The 16,583-nt window shown below is 59.1% G+C and overlaps 1 protein-coding gene across 1 annotated transcript in view; it reads left to right on the forward strand.

The window, feature by feature from the left end:
• Window positions 1-16,583, forward strand: part of ANO1 (anoctamin 1) — a 274,227-nt gene that overhangs the window by 211,916 nt on the left and 45,728 nt on the right. The window contains exons 9-14 of the mRNA XM_034644849.1: window positions 2,397-2,448; window positions 4,746-4,811; window positions 5,311-5,366; window positions 8,423-8,464; window positions 13,452-13,516; window positions 14,270-14,404. Of these exons, the coding sequence (XP_034500740.1) occupies window positions 2,397-2,448; window positions 4,746-4,811; window positions 5,311-5,366; window positions 8,423-8,464; window positions 13,452-13,516; window positions 14,270-14,404 (416 nt within the window). The remainder of the gene's footprint in view (window positions 1-2,396; window positions 2,449-4,745; window positions 4,812-5,310; window positions 5,367-8,422; window positions 8,465-13,451; window positions 13,517-14,269; window positions 14,405-16,583) is intronic.

Genomic DNA, 16,583 nt, shown 5'->3' on the forward strand with positions numbered 1-16,583 from the left:
GAGGGGAGAGGTGCAGGGCCAGGGGCGGGGGGGCCTGCAGCCCCTAGACCTTGAGCAGATAATTGACCCTCCCGGCCACATCCCCAGGCTGGCAGGTGGCCAGGTGTGGGGACGGAGGCGCAGGTCGCATTGGTGAAGGGGGCTCAGGCCGCTGCCCGGAAGGAGATCCAGGTCCCCTCTGCCTGCTGTCCCCTGCCAGCCTTGTGAGCTGGGGAGGCACCGAGCCTGCCTCGGAACAAGAATGGTTCTGGCTCCCTGCTCAGAGGGCAGCGGGGCACCTCCACACAGGGCGGCCTGGGCACAGCACGGTGATTTATATTACCAGTGTCACTGATTAATCTTGGCAATTACATCTCATCATAATAAATCAGAAGGAACTCGTTTATGTGGAAACAGCGGCCCACTGGGGTGGCTTGGGGCTGACAGGTGTGCCTGGGGGGAACACCTCCCTCGGACATCAACCACTTGTGAGAACCAGTAAGTTTCACCTTTTCTTTGTCATTAGGAAATAGGAGAGAATTGGAGGAATGGCCAGCTAAGGAAACTGAGTCACGTGTCTGTCTCAACATGTGTGTGTGCCCCAGCCTTTTACATGATCTGGGGCTGCCAAAATGCTCCCCAGGAGCACAGGGCAGGGTGCAAATTCATGAATTCACTCTTGCTCTTGGAGAGGGGGGACATGTGAATGGAAAGCTCTGGACCCCATCTCGTTGGGAATCTGCTATAAAATAGAGTTCAGTCCATGATCCCAAGTCACAGAAAGAATTTCTGTCCATAAGTACTAACTGAACGATCCATTTTACCTCTGGGGGAGTGGGGCTCTCTCCCGGAGACCTCTAAGGCCGGTTTGTAAATTGCTAGTGCTCTAGAGAAACTGGCAGTTCAGAACTTTGTCCTTGGGTGGTCAGGCCCCATGGTCCTTGAGGCCTGACCATAGCCGGCATTGGGGTGAGGTCATTCTAGGCAAAGGCATGGAGATCTACAGCCCTTCCTGCCTCCTTCCCCATGCTTCTGGCATCGGGGTCACCCAGCGTGCAAGTGGGTAGGAGTCAGGATCCGCAGGAAGGGCTGGATGTGTTGGTCTTGGGACTCAAACTTCAGCCTGTAGGCGTCAGGGAGCCATAGAAGGTTGCAGAGCAAGGTTTAGGATGTGGTCAGATCAGTTTGAGAAAGATGATGGCTAGTGGCCAGCTGTGGGAGGGCAAGTGAGGGCAGATGTGGGCTTACAGGTGGTCACGAATGGGGTCATGACCACAGGTGAATGGGAGGTGGTAGTCCCAGGAGAGTCAGCAAGGTCAGGATGGGGCCCCCAGTTAGATTCGGGGGTACCGGGGAGGGGGCTGACTGCCTGAGTGGTTTGTTCACGCAGTCGTTGGCAGTTACTGGTGGGAGCGAGGGAGGAGGCAATGGGCGTCTTTACAGCAGGTGCAAGGGAGCACTCCGGGACGAGAGCAGAGTGGGAGGGCAGGGCAGCCGGGGTAGCAGCTGCTCTAGAGCCGCTTAAATCTCAGGGACCAAGTGCTTCTAGCAGAAGGAACAGCAAGGGTGAAGGCCCTGGGCCTCGGGACAGGGTTTAGCGAGCGAGAGGAGCAGCCAGGAGGCCGGATTGCTGGGCCAGGGCCGGGACAGATGGGGATGCAGGAGAGCAGGGGCAGGACCGGGGGCCGCTGGCAGCCGGTGGGTAGCCGAGGGCTTAGAGGGAGGTTTGCTGCTCTCCCTGTCATGTCTGTGGCAGAGAGCTAGTCATGCCCACCCCGTCTTGCAGGTGGGGAAACTAAGGCCCAGGGTGATAAGGTAGTGTGCCCAAGACGGCACGGCACGTGGTGAAGCCAGGACAGAGGCCGGCAGACTCCCGAGCCTGGGCTCCTGAGGCCACCAAGTGCAATGTTTTGTTAGTAAAAGGGGCACGGGGCTGGGATGGCATGGGGCCCCAGGGGGACTTCTGCCGTCTCCTGATGCAAGGTAGATGGACTCCTAAGACTTGCCCCCACCTCGGGTTTCTAGAACATCCAGGGCTACGCCCGGGAAGGGTCCTACTGGCCGGGTCCCCATGGCTCTGAATCCCAACTCCCTTCCCAGCCGAAAGGGAGAGTGGCCTGTCCCTCGGGGGGCAAGGGACAACTCTCAACGCTGAACAGCAGGACGCGGCCGATGCCTCATGGAGGGAAGTGAGAGATGGGAGTCCTCCCATCCCGCTGACTCTTCCCCCAGAACGGCACACCCTTGGCGCTGGGGACGCGCATCCGTAGAAAGGCTTGCCGCCTGTCCTCAGAGGAGAGTGGGTGGCTGTTGCTGGTCACGCTCGACCAGTCCCTTTTCGGCCGTCGTGTGACCGTTTGTGCATGCCCTGGCTGCCTCAAGTAACTGTCCGCCCCTCCTTCTTGTCTCTGCAACAGGTCTATGAGATCCTGAAAAGAACAACGTGTACCAAGGCCAAGTACAGCATGGGTGAGGACATTGCTGGGGCCTGAGCTCAGCGCTCCCCTCCCAGCGCTCATCTTACCCCCCATCATCTCTGTGGGAGGCAGGCAGCCCGTTTGGGGGTTTTTAGAAGGTTTTGATTTCAGCCGGTGTAGCCGTTTGAGACAGGAGAGCTGTTCCAGGACCGCGGGGCCGTGTTACGGCCTGGCGCTGGGGGCACCAACGTGCCCTTCTCTCTGGCTTGTGCCGTTCGTGGTGGCGTCCGAGCCTCTCCCTGCAGTGGTAAATCCTGGCTGTGGGAAGCTATAGGGGCGACCAGGGAGCCATCACCCTCTGCTGACCCTCCCAGTCCAGGGGGAAGTCGTTAGGGTTCCGGCCGGGGGTGACGGCCCAAAGCAGCTCCCCGTGGCTGGGAAGCAGCCAGACATGCACCCAGCATGGAGCGGAAGGCACCCCACGGGGTCCCACACAGCCCCACACCGGGCCTTGCTGAAAGGCGTGTCCTCGACACACACCCCGATTCCAGAACCTGCCACAAAACCATCCCAGCTGGGCGCCTTGTGTAGGGGTTTATAGCACACCCCACGCCACAAATGCAGAATTCTCCTGACCAGAGCGTGTAAAGTGGAACCCCCACCCCCACCCCAGCATGGGTCCCTCGCCCCACAGCTGTAGGCTGAGTTCGCCAAAACCAAACACTTCAGAGCAAAGGAATGCCTTTTGCTGGGGTTCCTCCTTCTCCAGCTTATGCGCACCCCACCGAGAGCTGTGTGCCACGCACGCCCTCCGGGGCCAGGGGGCAGCGCTGGCAGGCGCAGGGTCTGTGCATCCAGGACGGAGAATCCTTGCACACTTGGCTTCCTGTAGGAGAATGCCTACCGGGGTGTAAGCAGAGAGTAGCAGCGTGGGGGAGTGCTGGGGGCCAGGCCCAGGATGCGGCAGGAGAGAGGGTGGCCCTCGGGATCAGGCAGACTGCAGGTGCCATGGCCAGTGTGGCCGATGGCCAGTCACAGGGACTCCTTCCAGGCCTGCAATCTCTGAGCCCATATCCTAAGTCAGTGGGAGTGGGTGGTCTCATCCAGGGGCCAAGAGGAGCCTGGGAAAGCTGTCAACAATAGGCCCGGCCCACCGTAGACGGAGGGAGAGCCTTCAGAGTGGCCCAGGTCAGCAGAGGTGGGAGGAAGTGTGGCTCCTGTCCCAGACCTCAAGTCTGCATGGACGTTCCCTGTGGGGTCCCTTCCAGTGCAAACCTGCACCGTTGCCTGAAGGTTTGCAAAGAGCCCAGGGTCTGGGGGCTTCTCAGCTAGAGTTGATCCCTGCTCTGGGTCGTCCCCAGGGGTGGGCATCTCTGGCAAACCTGGTGAGAGAGTGCATAGATCAAGGGTCCTCATCTGCACCCCCACTTCGCCTCGGTGCCTTGTCTGAAAGCCCTACTCACCTCCAAATTCACGCATTTGACTTGCAGCAAGTATGGATGGATTCTGTCAACCTCAGGGGATTTATATTTTGGGGGAGGAAATAGATAATAATCAGAAAAGCCAAAACATCATCTTGTGGGGGTCGGGAGGGCTGCCAGGAGGATTTAGGAACAATGATCGGAAAAAGCCTTTCTGAGAAGGGGACGTTTGAGCAGAGATCTGAAGAAAATGAGGGGTCAGACAGAGGGGTCCAGACCTGTGCAAAGGCCCTGTGGCAATACCATGTTGAAAGTGTTCTAGGAACAGTAAGGAGCCATCAAATCTGAGTCAGATCCACGTCCACTTTTATTACAGATGAATTTTCATGCACGTGGGCTTTATCTGGATGCGTCAACCTGTCTCTGGTTTGGGATTTCTAAGCATCCCTCAGGTACCCTGATCATTCCAGATCACTAACAGAGGAGATGGTCTGTTTTTAAGTGGACCTCAGGAAGACACTTACCCACCATTGCCCAGTGGCATAGTAAAGGGTGGGCCAGCTAGGCCACCGAAAAAGCTGACCCATTCACCACCTACAAAGCCTCTTTGGCCAGGCCGAGGGTTCTGTGGCCAGCAAAGGGCTCCTGGAGACTCTGGAGCAGCACTGGCCCCCAAGGGCATGGCCGGCCCTGCCTTTCCCTCCACAGCACGGTGTCTCCTGGGGCCTGGAGCTGAAGGCACGCCTTTGGGTTCTGGGAGGCACAGGTGTGGTGACAGCGCAGGGTCTGGGGCGGCCGTCGAGGCCGTGGCCACTGCCCCACCGCCCCCCAGGCGTGCGGACTGCCATGAGCGAACGCTTTCTCCCCCAAATGCAGCTTTGGTCCTTTCAGACGTTTTCATGTAACTAATAGCCCAATGTCGAAACAGGGCAAGGAGAGGGAAGGAAGAAGGACTCTGCCCTTTTAAATAAAAGGCGGAAATGTAGTAAATACGGTAAGTGCCTCCGCCCCCCCCCCCCCCCAGGGGCGGCCGGCGGNAGGCCTCCCCTTTGGCTTTCCCAATCAACCTAAAATCTAATCCCAAATTGTATGTGTGTTTTCCGACACCATCAATTTTCCCACCCGTATTTTTCTCGTGATTCAGCTTTTCTAACCACTTGAAATCCACCTTTCTCGTCTGTAGGCTTGCCCTCGAGCAGGTGTGGGTAGTTGGTGAATTGCAGGTTCGGGGGTACCTCCTTTCTCCCCGGCGTCACTGTCTCTTGGGGTTTCCTCTGTGTCTTCCTAATCCTGCCGGTAGAGCATGTTCTCACCGTCTCCTAGTCGAACCCGGGCAGTAAACGCCACAAAGGTGGCCTGGCTCTGTGCCGCCAGGTGCAGGGGCTTTGAGAAAATTCTCGGTGACTGACGTGGTCCTGGGACGGCTCTGTTTGCAAAGAGAGTGGTGGGGCACATACCTGGTCTGTAATCCTCTCTCTGCTTTTATTTTTAAGGTATCACGAGCCTGCTGGCCAATGGCGTTTACTCGGCTGCCTACCCCCTGCACGATGTAAGTAACCTTGACAAAGGGTTCGCGCCTGCGTCATTGGACGCCCCAAATCCCCCACGGGCCACACCCCCAGGGAGCTCTAATTATCCTGCGGTCTCGGCTTCCTGCTTTGGCTCTTCTGTAAATGTCAGCTGCACGCAGGCCTGTCCGGCCAGGCGCTCACATCCAGGGCATCTTTTCTTGCAGAACAAGCCCACCGAGGCAGGGGCGTTTGTGGCAGGAACGCTGCCCGGACGGGGTGTGAACCTTGTAGCCGGCCAGTCCACGAAATGTTTCCCCTGCCTGGGTCTCCCCGGCCGCCCCACCCCCGCTCTGGCTGAGTGACCGGGGCTCTGCATGTATCTATTTCTGCAGAGCGAGTGGCCGGCTTCCTGAACTGGATCTCCAAATCCCTCTGGTATCCCCCGACAAATATAGCCTGTGGCCACGGCCGCGCGTTGGCTCGGTCAGGGTGGAGAAGGATGAGTCTCTTCTTGTTGTTTCTATGGAAACGGGGGCTAGGGTTCAGCGGGGCACGGGAATGCACTGTGGGCCCCGAGCAGTGTGGGAACCCCGGACTGTGAACCTCTGGAACGTTCCAAATGGGTGTTGCCCCAAGGACTAGGAACCATGAAGCAGGAGAGAGCAGAGAAGGGTGGGGCCGGAAGTCAGGGGACCCAGAGTCTAGTCCTGGCCACGCGCCTCCGCGGCCCCAAGTGGAGGCAGGCCCTGTCCTCTCTGCACCTTGCGACCCCATCTACAAGCGGGGAATCGTTTCCAGCGGGCATCAGAGGGAACACAGAAGCGAGAGGGCTTCCAGTAAGACACTGGATTGGAAAAACCCAATTGCCAGAACAGCAGAGGGCCATCTCTCCAGACCTATGACTGACCTGCTACTATCCCCTCATCATTCGCTGTGGGGAGCTGGGGTCCACTGACCAGGCTTTCCCACCTCTGTGCCTTCCAGAATGCCGTTCCTTCTGCCTGCATGCTCTTCCCCACCTCCTCTACCTGGCAGCTCCTCCCCCGCTCCCCAGGACAGAAAAAGCATCCACACAAAGCCCTCCTTTTCCCCCTTGCCCGGCCCTGCACCTGCACGGGTGATGTCTCCCTGCCTCCCCACCCCTACCCGCCCAGCCTCTGAGGTTCCCTGTCCCACAAAAACACCACTGTGTTCCTCAGGCATGTGTCTCACGAAAGCCTTGGCACTTGGCGTTTACTGGGTGCTTGATGAATGCAGTGTTGATTTGGGGAGTGTGGAGTAAGTGGCCCTGGCCAGTGACCTGCTGCATGTTTCAAGGGCAGGGCTCAGACCTCACAGGTCCCGGCCAGCGGTCCCAGCTGAAGGGCCCTCAATCACCGTCCATCACACTTCCATCAGCAGGTGCTCACCACCACCACCCCCACACTGGCTCCAGGAATGCAGCCCCCCCCCACAGGCCCGCTCACAGACTGCTGGGCCTTTTGGCTGGTGACCCCTGCTGAGATGTCAGGGCCCAGTTCTGGGCCTCCCTGCCTGTTTGGAGTCAGCCCTTGAAGGCTTGAAAGGGAAAGGGGAGAAATCAACATTTCTGAGCACCTGTTGAATGCAAAGAACTGTGTTGAGTAGGAGATTTTTCTCATTTAATCTGGTGCAGACGGAGCACAGAGAGGTCTACTAATTTGCTCAGGGCCACACAGCCCCTGTGGGGGAGTGGGGGCCAGAGCAGGCCCTAGTCGACCCTTGACTACTCCGCCCCCCAGCTATGCCACCACCTCCTCCTTCCCTGGAGGCCACGGGCTCCCTCCTCCTGGAACTGACGCTTTCAGGAGTCAGGCCCTCAGGGCCTGTCCTTATGTGACAGCCCGTCCAGGGAAAACCACCTCCCGCACCATGGGCTTTGAACTCACACTGCGGTGGAGAAGTCCTCCGTGTGGGGTCTGGGCCCACTTTACCAACAGGGAAACTGAGTCTGCAGTTGCCTCTGCAGCTTGCCCGGGGGCGCCCAGCCCTCCCTGCGTCCAGGTTCTTTGCCGCCAGAGTGAGGGCTTCGGGCATCTTGAGGGAATATGGCATTTTACCTCCACGAATTGTCCCTACAGTTGAAGGGCACCTACCGGTTCAGTCCCAAAGCAGGCGTTCGAACACCTGGGGAGAGAAATGGCTCCAAGGTGGTCGGAGGGTACCCCACGTGCTTACAGAGAAGGCAGGGAAGTCATACACCCGGGCTCGGGAGCTGGGCTCTCCGCTGCTTGCCATGTGTCGCTTGCTTTATGTGGCCTCCTTCCTGGTTGGCATCTGCCCCCCTCGAGGGCCTGGACAGAGTTCTGCTGGAATGGCCTGGTGGTCTCGGCCATGAGAAGACACACCGGGAAAGTTCAGAGGTTGGGCGGGGGGGCGGGGGAAACATCAGTGACCCTGGTCTCAGCGCGCCGTCATTACGAGGCACGGGGCAGCGGGAGCGCTGACCTGGTGGTCAAGTGCTCCTGCCTGGAGGCGGCAGGAGGGTCCTAGAAGGGGCTAGTGGGTGGGACAGGACCCGGCTGGACCTCTGGGGGGCTTCAAAGCTTTTTACACCCGGTGATGCTCACTTGGCCAGGCCAGGCCAGCAACCCCAGGGCCACACGGGGCCTCTCTGTCACTGGGCCCCTGAGTCCTCAGGCCCTCCTTCTCTTCCATTGGATTTAAAGACTTGGCTCCAAGTCCCAGGTCTGACCAGCTTCGCTGTCTGTCCCAGAAAAGCCAGTTTGCTTCGTTGAGCCTCAATGTTGCCATGTGTGAAATGGGAGTGAGGGGCTCACTGATCTCTGTGCACAGTGACCATAAAACGTCCTGCCCTCCAGGGGTCCTTGGGAGTGAAAGGGAGCCCCTCCCTGGCAGGGCCAGACTGTGGGGCCTCCTGGTGGGTGGGACGCACGTTCACCCCGTTGAAACAATGCAGAGCCTTCCCGCCAGCCTTCCTTGGCCTGTGACTGCTCTCTGGGGTTACCTGCCTGTGTCCGCGAGCGCGGCTGGCGCTTACGTTTGGAAGCATGGCGGATTTGAGCTCCTTGCAAGGTCTATCAAGTACTGACAGTTTCCCTTTTCTCCTGAACAGGGAGACTACGAAGGTGAAAACGTGGATTTCAACGACAGAAAAGTGAGTGGGTGTGGAGTGGATGGAGGGCCGTGGGTGGGACGGGGCTACGCGGTGGCCCCTGGGGCAGCAACACTCCTGCCCCACGTCTGGGGGGACCGGGCTGAACCCCGGCTCTCTGGTTTGCGCCTGTCTCTCCGCGTCTGAGAGGTGCCCGGGCTGCAGGGAACGTGTGAAGGAGAGGGTGTGTTTCTCTACCTGGGCCTTCGCCGCCGCCCCCAAAACCTGTGTCTCCCCGGGGTAATCAACCTGCCACACCCCTTGTGGACACTTGGCCTAATCCTGCATGGCCGGCTCCCGGGCCGCTGTGGCCAGCCACACAGAGAGCCACAGCCCCCTCCACACACTGGGGAGACTCGTGGACATGGTTCAACCCGGTGTTTCTCAAACTTATTTGACCTGGAACCCTTTCTAATGGAAAAAGTATTGAGGTGGTGTTCCCAGGGTTATGCCTTTGGAGACACCGAGTGATCTGTTTATTGTTCAGTGCTCTCCCTGATCCTGTGTGCCCAGACCCTCCGCATCCCCACCCCCACTGCAGCCATTTCTCCTCCCCTCCTCACTCTGGAAGGTTCTTCCCCACCATCCCATACGCAAGCCAGCGCCTGGCTTCCAGCCTCCTCCCCAAGCCCACCTTACCCCCTCCCACTTCCCGAACAAGTGAAGACTTCCTTCAGCTGGGGGAACAGTCCTCATGGACCCATGTTTGCCCCTTAAGAGCAGATCCTTCAGAGGCGGTGGGTGGAGACTCTTCCCTGGGAACCTCACAATGGTGGCCTTGTCCCAAATCTCGGGCTGGGAACCTCTGTGTATGGAATGTTCTCTGCTCCTGCCTCCCGCCAGCCCCCCATACGTGTTTTTAAACCTTTGGTACTGGATACAACTTGCCCGCCCGGGAATCCAGCTGAAGATGCTATCTGATTTAGCTCAAAAATGACATATTTGGTTATTTTTAGTGGAACATCTGGCATTCGTCTGAGACCCAGTGACTTGCAGAACCCCCCCCCAACTCCATCCTGTGAGAGAAGCACCGTCCCCTCCCCAGGCCTGCCTGGGCCAACTTTGTCCTCGGAGTCTGTCCTCCTTCATCCCTTTGTGCCCTGTGCCGCATGTCTGGTTCCTTTCCTCCACCTACAAATGCTTCCTCCTTGGGCACCAGTGACGCCCTCTCAGGCTTCATTCAGTCCTCCTGGTCACAGGCCGCTGTGACCTTCTCACCTGCCTCCCTGTGCACCAGCCACGCTGGCCACCTCACTAACCTGAGACTAGTCAGCCGTAGTCCCCCGCTGCCAAAACGATCCCATTCACTTACTCACTCAGGAGCTCCTTACTGGGCACCACTGGGCACCAGGCCCAGCAAACATGGTTCTAGGTTTGTCCGGACCCACCCGTTCAATCTGCCTGGATGCTGCCCACCCCCATTCCCCCCACCCCCATTGGATTTAATGTCCCAGCTGTGAGTACCAGGCCTGGCCCATGGGGGTAGTTCTAGAGCATTGGATGGGTGGATGGATAGAGGTATGATGGATGGGTGGGTGGATGATGGGTGGATAGACGGAGAGATGGATGGGCAGTCGGATGGATAGATGATGGGTCGATGGGTGGGTGGGTGGATGATGGATGGGTGGGTGGGTGGATAGATGGAATGGAAGGAGGGAGAGTGGGAGGAATGTCCCAGATGTGTGTTTAGGTCCTAACTTAGAGCCTTGGAGAACTTTTCATTCTTCCATGTGGCTCCATCATAAGTGACCTGGTTCTTAGTATTTTGCCTTTCCAGTGACAAATCGGTGGTTCCCCATTATTGGTCCCATCAGTAGCAGGGGAGCCCCCAGTGCCTGGCCCTGGATACCTCTCAGGATGGGAAGGGGGGTGCAGCCAAGCCAAGGCCCTTCTGTGCCGAGCTGGAGGAGCACCAGTAGGAATGCTTAAGCAAGAGGCCAGGGCCAAGGCTGAGCGTAGTCCGAACAGTCAGCTTGACCCCTGGGTCATAGACACTCGGGGCCCGCGGGAGCGGGAGCATCCCTCGTCCAGGGACGTGGAGCGGGGGAGTTACTCCAGATGCAGATTGAGTTGTCTCCATCCCCATGCTGGACTGAGAACCACAGGACCCTGACCTATCATTCCCTCTCTCCTTCCCTCTCTCCCTCCTTCCTTCCGTAGTTATTTACTGGGACCCTGTTACCTGCCCCAGGCCCTGTGTAAGGCTCTGGGGATAACACAGACCAGGCAAACCTGGCCCTCCTGGGCTCCATTCAGGGAGAGACGGCAAGGGGCAAGTCCATACACAGTAGTGAAGGACAGGGTTGGCACCATCGCAGGCCCGCCCAGCCCTGTGGGCCCAGGTGGGAGGTCTGGGCAGGAGAGATGCCGGCGGGTTGAGCCAGGATCCATCTGAGGTCCGGGGTCACAGTGACTGGAGCCGCCAGCTCCCCAGTGGCCTACCCCAGGGCCTTGACACCTCCCACCCTGCTTGCAAGGCTGAGGTGCACCCTCGGAGCTCTGCCAACCATAACAGGGAAATCTTGAGTTTGAGTTCTCCGCTCTGCCAGCGGCAGGGTGATTGATGTTCCCTTCTTGGCAGGAGGAATGTTCCACAGAGGTAAAGCAGTTGTGCAGAGAGCCAGGGTGTACCCCCGGCTGTGCCGTGTACCCGTGAACGGTGGCCGGCCTGCCGCAGGCCGGTGTCAGTAGGCAGGCCCGGGAACACAGGGACCAGCGTGACAAGGCCATGCCTTTGAGAGGGCCTTCCATCCCCCAGTAGTCTTTGACCCCCTCCACCCGTCCCTCCTCCCCCCTCCTGCCCCCATCTCTGGTGTGCCTTGCGGCCTGCATGTGGTCTACGCCTCCAGTGTGGGTTCGACAGGGGAGGGAGCTGCCCTGGTCAGCGAGGGCCACGTTGCTTTTCCAGAGATGGTCTGTGCACTCATCCAAGTTTGCCGTTTGCAGAGTGAAACTGGGAGCTTTTCACTGTTGTCCGCATAACCAGGCCTGCTGAGACACGGCAAGCCCCAGTCCTCTGGCTTTCACGATGCATAAGCCCCTGGGGAATCCCCCTCTGACCCGGGAGGAAGGACAGCCTCCACCAGAATAACGGAGGCCACAGGCTCAGAGGGGAGGGGGTCAGACCGGACCCCACCCAGGACTCAGGACTCAGACTCAGTGCCCAGGACGCACACTGGAGGCCCAACAGAGCCCACATCCCCGCAGAGGAGCAGTGCCTTTAACTCCCACTTCTCTCCTCCGAGATGGAGGGGACCCCGTGCACCCTGCTTCCTCAGGAGGCCGCAGAGCGCCCCCACCAGCAGTCAGCTTTGCTGCTAGTCCTTCAGGACGTGGGCCCTGCTGAGCACATCCCGTTGTAGCACTCACAGAAAGACGTAAGATCGAAAGACAGCTCCTTTTACAGAGATCCCAGCAGATGTGTGCATTGACTTGAGGAAACACAGCACTTGTGTTCTTCTGAGTATAATTTCTCAGAGCTGACTCCCTGGTCTGTGGGAGCAGGACCCCTCCCAGCGAGCCTTCGTGCACACTGCTAACTTTTGGATAATTACCTAATGGTCTCTGTGCACACATAAAGCCATCAGCTCCGGACCGCGGGGAGGCGGGGGCAGGGGCATTCGTCAGTGTGGACGGCGACAGCGGAATACACAGGCCGGGGCTTAAACCACTGACGTTCATTGTCTCCCGCTTCTAGAGGCTGGAGGTCAAGGAGTCAGCTGGGTCGCCCCTGGGGAGGGCCCTCTTCCTGGCTTGCCGACGACCGCCTTCTCACGGTGTCCTCTGTGGATGTGTGCAGAAGGAAAGCGCTAGCGTCTCTTTTCATAAGGACTCCAGTCCTGGCAGGTCAAAACCGCACCTGTACGACCTCATTTAACTGGAATTCTGTCTGCAAAAGCCACATCTCCTAACACAGTCCCATTTGGATTAGGGCTTCGATGTGATGAATTCTGGGGGGACACACGCATTCAGTCCATAGCAGAGAGTGTTTGGGGTGATGATATAAAACGGGGTTGTCATGGGGCCAGAGTAGAGTGTGAGTATAGGAGACCCTGCTCCCCTGTTTTAAATTTAGGTGTTAAGAGAAGGGAAGAGGACAAGGCAGGCTGCAGGACACAGAGGAGCCCAGGGAGCCCATGGCGCAGTCTCTTGCCTGCCTCTCTCCCATTCCCCGTCTGATCCCGGCCTGGGAGGGCGGCCAGGCACAGGGGGTCCAGCTGTGTGATGTAGGCTTTGAGTTACGGCTGGTAAAGCATCATTGACCCACACGGGTGGGATTTCTCTCTTAACACCACTCATCCCAACGTGGTGTCTTTCCTAGGACAGTCTCTGCGTGTTCATACAAGGCTTTCGATCCATCCAGCTCATTACCATCCCTGCCCAGAGCCTGGGGGGTAACGGGGTGTGTGTAGATTTAATTTATTTCACCAAGCCGTGTTAATCAGACAGCCCATCTCAGGAGACAAACGCCGAGCTCTCTTTGCATCCCAGGAGAGTTTTAAACATCTTGCCATTTCTCTGCTCCAGAGCGGGGTGGTCTCTGTCCTTTATCAAGAATGGCACGACGTCTGACAGGGACAGCCGAGAACCCTAAGTGGAAAAGTCTCACAGGCTCGGCCCAATTTAGATCAATTCTGGATCAGATCATGAAGCGTGAGACTTCCGTAATGATTCTAGAAGCTTCTGTCCCTTCTAGCCCGTTCTTGCTCCCCGGCCAGCTCAGCTCCCATCGCCGGTGGGTTCTTTGAGACCCTTACCGGAGCTGAAAGCTTCGTGTGGGTCTCCCCTGCCAGGACGGGAGCCCCGGGGCTCGGGGCTGTGTCCGCCATGCTCAGCTCTGAGAGCCCAGCACCCAGCACAGTAGCAGGCACATGGCCGGCTCTCAGGAAGCATTTGTTGAGTGAATGAAGGATGTTGCTGTGAGCCGAGTCCGTCAGCTCTGGGAAGCGAGCTCCATTTTCACAAGCCCTCCCCTCTTGTTCTCCCCCAGCTCCTGTACCAAGAGTGGGCGAGCTACAAGGTCTTCTATAAGTACCAGCCCATCGACCTGGTCAGGTACGAGGGGGCGCCAGGCAAGAAGGAGCGGGCCTGGCTGCTCAGAGGCTGTGGGCGGCGAGTCCCGGCTTGGATGTCCGTTGGTTTGGACCGCACTGAATATTCAGCACCTGGAGACCCGTATGGACTTGAGGAGCTTGAGAAGGGGGCCCTAGGTCCCCCACAGCTCCGCGGATTTACTGCAGGATGGGCTCTTCCTGTCGTGTTCACCCTCTTCTCCTGAATCCCCAGCCCAGCTCGACCCCGCTGCGTAGCCGGTGGGGCCTCTTGCATGACTGGGTTGAGGGGAAGGAGAAAGCTGTCCTCTCTCCCGGGGCAGGAAGGCGAGCAGATGTGTGTCCTGTGGGGACTTGCAGACCAGAGTCCAGCCCATGAAAATTATTAAGCCCCTCAAGGCGCCAGAGACGCTGAATGTGAGGAGGGTTGGTTCTCTCGGTGCCTGCAGGCCAGAGTTCATTCCAGTTCTTAAGCCGAGTGGGGCTCGGGACGGGGTGACGACGTCCCGGGCAGCCCGCCGCACGCCCCCCCGGCCTGGGTGTCCCAAACGGAATGGCCCACCTTCCCGGGGTGCAGAAGGGCAAGGGGCACCCCTGCCCCTGATGGTCCAGAGCCCCCACCCACTCTCTAGCCCTGCTCGGGGGAACCCGGGGCCCGGTTCCAGCTGCTCCTTGCGGGCAGGGAGGCGCCGAGCGCCCCACACGCGTGTGCAGCGAGCATAAGCTCATCTCTGTTCGCCTCTGCCCTGCGGTGCAGGAAGTACTTCGGGGAGAAGATCGGCCTGTACTTCGCCTGGCTGGGCGTGTACACCCAGATGCTCATCCCCGCGTCCGTGGTCGGCGTCATCGTGTTCCTGTACGGGTGCGCCACCGTCCATGAGAACATCCCAAGGTAGGCGGGCAGCCCCTCCCTGCTCACGCCCTCTGCTCACGGAGGAGCCGCGTTCCTCCCAAGGCTGTGGCCCCAGCAGGTCCTCGAATTCGCAGGCCCCGGGGGCGGGGGGGGGGCAGCGGGGAGCACCGTCCAAGAGTGTGGGCGGCCTTTCGGAGCACAGACGGCCCAGGAGACACTCTTGTTCAGAGGAAGACATAAATAAGCATCCAGCTCCTTTCCCTTCTTGGAAGGTTTTCTGCCCTCGTTTTTATTAAAAGAGTTTTTAGTCCTCCGGTGACAAGAAGATTCACTGCTTCCTAGTGAGCTCGGGAGATGAGACAGAGGGCCCTGGCGAGGTCTTGCGCATGGACTCAGCCCGCCGGGTCCCTTTCTCGCTCCGGCTTCCCCTGTCCCTGTGGCCCTGGGTGCTTTTGCAGGGACAGAGCTGACACTCGTGCCGCTGTTCCCCGAGGGTTACATCAGGCATGGGGAGCTCTTGGAAGAAGGCCAGGGGCCCCGAGATGGCTTGGCCTCGTGCTGGGGTGTGGTTCTCCCAAAATGGCAGCCAGAACATGAGTCAAGCGGTGGGATCCGGAGGCCGCCGTCCTCGGTGTGCACGGGAGTGTCCCATCTCTCCCCGCTGTGTGCCAGAGCCGTGGCCCTGAGCCCGAGGTGACTGTGCTGTGTGTTCCCTGCCTGGTTAGGGACGCTGCCTCCAGGCCCACCGGCCCTGCCGCCCACCAGCGTGCGGGCTCTTGCAGAAGTTCGAGGACATCAGTTATATTTCTTACGACTCAGCCTCGTGTCTCCAAAGCAGAGCCGTGGCTTGGAAAATTCATTTGTAGTCACAGTCAGTAAAGATCAAACGAGTCTCACCTGGCCAAGAGCCTGGCTCGTCACAGCGCTGCAGCACAGAAAGGCCGTATCCGGCAAATTTTTGTGTAAATGATACTTTGATGCATGAGTAACACGTAAAATATTTCCACCCACCCGGGATCAAAACGTTAAAGGAATCTGGCTTACGTCCCCTCCAGGACTATTTTGGGCACAGACAGACCAGAGGAAGCTTGTCCCTTTGTGGGCTAATGTGACATGAGGCCATCGTGCTTGGGTCCGACGGTGGTCATTGGGGTAGCCCAGGTGTGGTGTAGATTTAGCTCTAAAGCCCGAAAGGACGTGGCGAGTGGCAGGGCCCCCTGGAGGCTTCACCTCCTTTCCCGCCCCCCCCCCCCCGGGCAGCGCAGCCAGCAGAGTCTCAGCCGGGAGGCTCTGGCCCGGGCACGCCTGCACAACCAGGGTGCCGAGATCCCCGAGGCCAGGCCAGGGCCGCCTCCTGACACACGGCCAGGGATGCGAACCACATTCACGGCGGATTCTGGACGCCCGTCCAACCTTGGCCTCGGGTTCTGCCCGGTTGGTGCCTTGGGCAAAGCAGGAGGTGTGTGTCCCCCTTGGAGTCCGATCCACCCATGTTTGTGGGGAAGTCGGTGGCCCTGCCCTTCGAGGTGCCGGCTGCCACCCCCACACGGCCCATCCCCTCCAAAGAACAGACCTTCCCGTTCCTTGTCTTTATTTTGGCTGTGGGTGATGAAGGGCAAGGTAGAGGGTTTAGAACCAGCAGAAAAAGGCTTTTTGTCTGGCCTTGTTTATGCCAATGGGGAGGAGGGTTGGGCGGCAGGCCATCCCCCGCAGGCAGAGCTGCACGGCCTGGCCCCTGCCCCCCGCAGGGCTCTGGGTCCCCCGCCCTCCGGCCAGGTCACCGGGGCCCCAGGCAGCGCAGTGACCGCGGGGGGCCTTTATCAGCCCCTGCCACCCAGGAAGGGCCCTCAGAAGAGAGGGAGCTCAGTGAGGGGCGGGAAATGGACCCCTCCCAGCAGCTGTCTCTGCTTGGTTACTGCCAGGCTAATAATGGTGAACGCCACTGTTCAGCGGCTTCATGGGCTTTCCCCAGTTTCCCCAATGTCCCAACAGCCCAGCAGCATGGGCACTCTTCATTCCCAGTGCCCCCATTCTACAGATGGGGAAACTGAGGCCCAAGGAGTTTGAGTCACCTGTCCCAGGCCACCCAGATCACAAATGGTAGAGCCGAGCCCTAAAGCCAGAGCTGGCTGGCTCTGGGGTCCATGCGGCCCCACTGCCCGTGTGTGCCGGCCCCTCTCCCACCCATATGCACGCACACACACACACACACACACAC

The sequence above is a fragment of the Ailuropoda melanoleuca genome, chromosome 16 (genome assembly GCF_002007445.2).
Source record: "Ailuropoda melanoleuca isolate Jingjing chromosome 16, ASM200744v2, whole genome shotgun sequence".
NCBI classification, from domain to species: domain Eukaryota; kingdom Metazoa; phylum Chordata; class Mammalia; order Carnivora; family Ursidae; genus Ailuropoda; species Ailuropoda melanoleuca.